Source organism: Orycteropus afer, unplaced genomic scaffold, assembly GCF_000298275.1.
Source record: "Orycteropus afer afer isolate SDZICR_OR568_19922 unplaced genomic scaffold, OryAfe1.0 scaffold00418, whole genome shotgun sequence".
Taxonomy (NCBI): Eukaryota; Metazoa; Chordata; class Mammalia; order Tubulidentata; family Orycteropodidae; genus Orycteropus; species Orycteropus afer.
In genome coordinates this window covers 2458555-2465563 of record NW_006922005.1, presented here as the reverse complement: position 1 = coordinate 2465563, position 7009 = coordinate 2458555, and the positions used below count along the sequence as shown (strand labels likewise).

At 38.1% G+C, this 7009-nt stretch overlaps 1 protein-coding gene across 1 annotated transcript in view; it reads right to left on the bottom strand.

Moving 5' to 3' along the window:
• INTU (inturned planar cell polarity protein) overlaps nt 1-7009 on the bottom strand; it is a 157023-nt gene that overhangs the window by 5987 nt on the left and 144027 nt on the right. The window contains exon 14 of the mRNA XM_007953839.1: nt 4335-4524. Within this exon, the coding sequence (XP_007952030.1) occupies nt 4335-4524 (190 nt within the window). The remainder of the gene's footprint in view (nt 1-4334; nt 4525-7009) is intronic.

Genomic DNA, 7009 nt, shown 5'->3' with positions numbered 1-7009 from the left:
TTTTCCTCGATCTGTCTCTCAATCCTTTGAAGATACCTAAATATAATTCTTTTGAATTCCTTATCAGGGAGTTCCAGTGCTGCGTCTTCCTCAGGGATGTGTTTTGGGTCTGTATCCTGGTCCCTTGTTTCTCCTGCTTTATCTTGCTTCTTTTTGTGGACTGTGATGTTCTGTTGTCTTGGAGGCATTGTGACGTTTTTGTGTTTATATTTAATTGGTGATTACATGTTGGAGTAACTTGTCCATGATTTTCCTTTTCTTTGTTTTGTTTGTATGTTATGTACGCAAACAGGGTACTATGCTGTGCTCCTCTATTCACTAGCTGGCAGCACTTATATACTCACTACCTGTCTCCTTTCCTGTTGTCGCCTCTTGTATGTCCCTGCTGAGCTTAGTAAACAGAGCCTATTCTTAGGTCCCTGGAATCTGAATGAGAATGCTATCACTTTAAAATCCAAAATGGTTGCCACTTGTAAAGATTCAAAATGGCTGCACCCTTGGTCACTTTAAATATCCAAAATGGCTGCCACTTGTAAAGATTCAAAATGGCTGCACCCTTGGTCACTTTAAATATCCAAAATGGCTGCCATGTGTAAACAATCAAAATGGCTGCACCCTCCAGACAGCAGAAAGTCAATAGCTCAGGTTATCTCCCTCCTTGCTGTTACCCTTCCTAGTCATAGGCCACCAGCGCAGTTGTCCCTGCAGTCCTTGGTGACCAGGGCTGATATTTAGGTCAATTCTCAGGTCCCAAAACCACTTGGAAATATTCAGGCTGTTGGTCCCGTCAGAGCAGCTGACAGTCTGTAGCTCTGACTGTCTCTGTACTCACTGTTTTCATTCAGTTTTTTCCACTAGTTGGTGCCTAATCCACTTCTGTATAGTTCCTTTCAAACTCAGGGCTCCAGGATTATCTTCTGTATCTCTGTCAACTGGTTTTTCTTTTCTTTTTGAAGAGGGTCTGTGTCACTTGTCTGCCTATTCCTCCATCTTATTTAGTCTTTAATCTTCATCAGTAAGTACTTCAAGTCATCTTCACTTTCAGCAAGCAAAGTTGTATTGTCTGCATATTGCAGGTTGTTAATGAGTCTTCCTCCAATCCTTATGCCATGTTTTTCTTCATATGGTCCAGCTTCTCGGATTATTTGCTCAGCATACAGATTGAATAAGTATGGTGAAAGGATACAACCCTGATGCACTCCCTTCTTGATTTTAAACCATGAGGTGTTCCCTTTTCCTGTTTGAACTACAGCCTCTGGGTCTACGTACAGGTTCCTCGTGAGTACAATTAAGTGTTTGGGAATTCCCATTCTTCTCAATGTTAACCACAATTTGTTATGATCCAAACAATCAAATGCTTTTGCATAGTCAATAAAACACAAGTAAACATCTTTCAGGCTTTCTGGTCTTCTTAGCTTTCAGCCAAGATCCAACTGACATCAGCAATGGTATCCCTTGTTCCACATCCTCTTCTGAATCCAGCTAGCATTTCTGGAAGTTTTCTGTCATTATTCTGCTGCAACCATTTTTGAATTTTCTTCAGTTAGATATTACTTGCATGTGATATTAATGAAATTGTTTGATAATTTCCACATTCTGTGGGATCACCTTTCTTTACCATGGGCACAAGTACGGGTCTCTTTCAGTCAATTGGCCAGGTAGCTGTCTTCCAAAGCTCTTGGCATAACTGAGTGAGTGCCTCAAGCGAGCATCTCTTTGTTGAAACATCTCAATGGGTATTCAATCAATTCCTGGAGCCCAGTTCTTTGCCAATTGCTTCAGTGCAGCTTTGACTTCTTCCTTCGATACCACTGATTCTTGATCATAGGCCACCTCCTGAAAGGATGAACATTGACCAATTCTTTTTGGTACACTGACTGTGTATTATTTTCATCTTCTTTTGATGCTTCCTGCATCATTCAATATTTTGCCCACAGAATCTTTCAATATTGCAACTCAAGGCTTGAATTTTTCCTTCAGTTCTTTCACCTTGAGAAATGCTGAGTGTGCTCTTCCTTTTTGGTTTTCTAACTCCAGGCCATTGCACATTTCTTTATAGTAACTGGCTTTGTCTGCTTGAGTTGCTCTTTGAAATCTGTTCAGCTCTTTTATCATTTCTTCCATTTGCTTTAGCTACTCTCCATTCAAGGGCAAGTTTCAGAATCTCTTTTGACATCCATTTTGGTCTTTTCTTCCTTTCTTGTCTTTTTAATGACCTTTTGCTTTCTTCATGGATGATGATCTTGATGTCATCCTACAATTCCTCTGATTTTTGGACACTGGTGTTCAGTGCATTAAATCTGCTCTTTAGATGGTCTCTAAATTCAGGAGGGATATAATCAAGGTCATATTTTGGCTCCTATGGGCTTGTTTTAATTGTCTTCAGCTTCAACTTGAACTTGCATATGACCAGTTGATGGTCTGTTTCACAGTCAGCTCCTGGTCTTGTTTTGGCTGAAGATATTGAGCTTCTCTATCACCTTGCCACAGATGTAGTCAACCTGATTCTTGTGTATGCCACCTGGTGAAGTCCACGTGTATAGCCACCGTTTGCGTTATTGAAAAAAGGTATTAAAATGAGTAAGTCATTGGTCTTGCAAAATTTTATCATGCAATCTCCAGCATTATTTCTATCACCAAGGCCATATTTTCCAATTACTGGTGATTCTTGTTTCCAACTTTTGCATTCTAATCACCAGTGATAATCAACACATCTTGATTGCATGTTCGGTCACTTTCCGACTGCAGAAGTTGGTAAAGGTCTTCAATTTCCTAATCTTTGGCTTTGGTGGCTGGTACATAAATTTGAAAAATAGTAGTATTAACTGGTCTTCCTTATAGACATGGATATTATCCTACCACTGACAGCACTGTACTTCAGCACAGATTTTGATACATTCTTTGTGATGATGAATGCCACATCATTCCTCTTCAATTTGTCATTCCCAGCATAGTAGATCATATGATCATCTGATTCAAAATGGCCAAAATCAGTCCATTTCAGCTCACTAATGCCTCGGATATCAATCTTTATGCATTCTATTTCTTTTTTGACAACTTCCAATTTCCCTAGATGCATACTTCCTACATTCCATGTTCCAATTATTAATGGATGTTTGCAGCTGCTTCTTCTCATCTTGAGTCATGCCACATCAGCAAACAGAGGTCCCGAAAGCTTTACTCCATCCACATCATTAAGGTTGGTTCTACTCTGAGGAGGCAGCTCTTCCCCAGTCATATTTTAAGTGCTTTCTGACCTGAGGGGCTCATTTTCAGGTACTATATCAGATAATGTTTCTGGGCTATTCATAAAGTTTTCCAGTAATATATCAGACAGTGTTTCACTGCTATTCATAAGGTTCTAACTGGCCAATTCTTTGAGAAATGGATGGCCTCTTCCTTCTTTTGACTATATCTTAGCAACCACCACAGTACGATAAACTGATAGACAAGTTCGTTTCCCTTAGTTGTCCCAAACTATTCTGCTCACTTCCTGGTCTCCCTTAGCTGCTCCAAACCTGCTGCACTGCCTCACTTCCTTCCTGGCCTTCCTCAGGCCTCTCCAAACCCACCAAGCGACCTCACTTCCTTCCCTGCCTCTTTAGGCCGCTCCAAACCCTCCACGCTGCCTCACTTCCTCCCATCCTCCCTCAGGCCACTCCACACAAACTGCACTGCCTTGCTTCCTTCCCGGCCTTGCTCAGGCCACTTCAAACCCATGTGCTGCCTCACTTTCTTCCTGGCCTCGCTCTGGCTGCTCCAAATCTGAGGTGCCACCTTGCTTCCTTCCCAGCCTCCATATCAAATATGGGAGGTTAATTTATAGCACAAACTATTACATTCTACTTTTGTTATAAAAAAAATTATGAATCTCCCATTTCCTGAAAAAGTTCTGGTGGTGTAGTGGTTAAGTGCTAGGCTGCTAACCAAAAGGTCAGTGGTTTGAATTCACCAGTGGCTCTACAGGAGAAAGATGTGGTAGTTTGCTTCTTTTAAGATTTCAGTCTTGGAAACCCTATGGGCCAGTTCTGCTCTGTCCCACAGATTCACTATGAGTTGGAATTGACTCTATGACAATGTTTTTTCTTTTCTCACCATTTCCTGAACTAGTAATCCGGGCTATTTTATATTAAACTCAGTATTATGGTATTATGAAACAAAGTTTTGAAATTAAATACTGTGAGCATATTATCTTTGGCATACAACTTAGATTGGGTAACTGTTAAAAAAGGTTTAATTAAATGAAAATAGTCATCGCTGGAACATATTTATTAGAGAATAAAGAGAATATTTAGAGATGTGGAAATTGTCAGAAAACTATAACAGTACCCTACCTCCTCCATCGACGTCTGTTGGAAAATTGCACGAATTGAAAGACAACACTGATGGAAATTCTTTACTAGCTGAGAGTGGACAGAGCTGCTTAGTTGTCCCACCTCTTCATGGGTAGGAGTAATAAAGATCCCTTGCACTGTTTCTAAGGCAACATAGTGGAAAAGTGTGTTCTCAGGACCAGATGTCAACCTTGAAACGAAAAAAAAAGAGGAAAGAAATTTAAGTAAAATTAAAAATATTGCTTTATTTTGAATTTTGTAGCCTTAGTAGAACCTTTTATGTACAATATCATATGAATAATGTAATCAGAGAAGGGAAATTGGACAATACATTCATTCATTCATTCATTCATTTATCTATCTATCTATCTTGGACCAAATATTTAATGCCCTCTTCCTCCTTAACTGAGCTACAGGCTAGGGTATTAGCAATTCTCTTAATGTAGGTAAATATTACATGTTACGTAAAGATGAACACCAATTCATTTGCAAGTTACTTCATCCTCAGCCTAGGGAACCTTATTATGGGGTAGCTCTTATCAGTCCTATAGGGTCACTATATGTCAGAATAGACTCCACAGCAAGTTTTTTTATGATCAGAAAAAGTTCTCCCTCTTATCTCTGATTTATGGCCTTGGGTTTTCTTTTAGACCAGTGATTTGGAGGGAAAGTGAATACCTATAAATTCTTACAGTTCTCCATGAGGTAGTTGGCACTAAAGGGCTAATGCTCATTAATTAGTGCTGGCTGACAACTTTCAGGAAACAAAAATTTAAAAAATCAATATGAAAGAAATTATTACTCAAAAAGGAAAATAATTTCAAATATACATGTTCATCTGAAGGTTTTCACATTTAAGAAAAGATATAGAGCAGAAATTACTCTGAAAGGGAACCATTCCTTTTTTGGGGGTGAGAGGGGGGGAAGTATGATGAAGATTTTTAGACTTTGTTATTTTTAAAAAATTTCTCTTGAAAAATAAACTAAAACACAAAAAGCAAGTTTAACTCTTGAAAACTGTAAACTCACTCAGTGTATATTATCTAAAAGTTTTAAAGTTCTCAAACAAGCAGTCACCTAATGGAATGACAAAAGATTTGGACAAAAATGCAGATAAAATCATATTTCTTTTTCGGAGAGGTCACTTGTGCAGTGGAGAATGGATTCAAGGTAGGCTGGGAGTTGGGAGCCTGTTGCAGTAAAACCAGGTGAGAAAAAAAATGTGTTCATGAATTAGGGGAGTATCAATAAGGTTTAGATGGATTCAAGAACTCTTAGGATAAAGAATGGGTATGACTTAGTTACTGAATGAAAAGTTTTCTATATATTACTTTAAATATGTTACATATTTTACAAAATATGTACATACAAATTAGTATCACATATTACATACTGTTTTATATCATGCTTTTAAAATTAACTACACAGCAGAAACATCATGTAAAGAATGGGAATAAACACACTTTAACTTAATAGGAAAGCCCATAATTTACACAAGTGAATTTGTATGTTTAAACCCCTGACCTTAAGAAAAGAGTTTCCTTTTGCTAGAGATAAGGCCCAAATGACATTTAAAAAATACATAATATTATTTTTATATAACACACAAAAAATTAAGAGAGGTAATAAAATTGCACAGCAGTAGTTTTTGTTAAATGGAAGACTAGGGTTTTATGAAGGTACTTCAAGGTACTACAAGAAGTTTGATTCACATTTCTTTGTTCACATTTTTTTGTTTTAAAAAAGATTTTTTTTTTTAATGAATTCTTTTTGTGTATGACATTGTACTTAATTAAACACCAGCTAAGGCTCAGGCAGACCTACCTGTAACCACATAATAGTTGCACAATAAGAAGTGAATATGTAACATTTCACGCTGCAATAATTAGACGACATAAGCTGCTCAACATGCTTCCCTCACTCAGTTCCTTTTACTTCAGGGTTCTATATTCAACATAAATTTGAGGTTTTGTCTGTTTTTTAAAAAGCTGGTATTATAGGATTAGTTCCTTGGGAACCAGATGCTGTGAGGGAGTTATGCAGGAGGAAGTCTTCAGGAAGTACTCTTGAGAACAACACCTGAGGGGGTAGGCTTAAAGAAAAGTAGAATTGAGCAGAGGGAGAAGTTGAACTGGGCTTCAGTTGCAACTGAGGTCTCAGTAGATTCCATCAGGAACTCTAAATTCCACTGGAAACCTTTCAGAGTTGTTTTGAATTTTGGCAAGGGGCCAAGTTATTGAACTTGCTTATATATCAGTCATTAGATACAGGCTACTCCCAGAGAGAGGGTGTAACCTTCTTTGAGTCAGCAAACTTCCAAGAAGGGGAAAGTAAGTTCAGGGGAAGGATCAGCTGTGAGTCATTGACAGCCATTACTTAGAACACTAGGAATAGGGTAAAAGGGTATCTGGGCAGCACATCACAGCATCCACCAGACAGTCTAGCAATAGTAAGCTCTAACTTAAAAAATTAAATTAGACACACAAAGGGGTGGTTTCCTGTGGAAGAAAGAGAAAGGGGGGCTTTCACATTTTGAAATATTAGTTTTTGTTATTTAAATATGTTCATATGTTCATGTTCCTAAATGTGTAATGAAAAGCATTTGAGAAATGGACTGATGTTGAATAGAACTTCTGTGTTTGGGAATTATATTATACTTTCTCATTATAAGACTT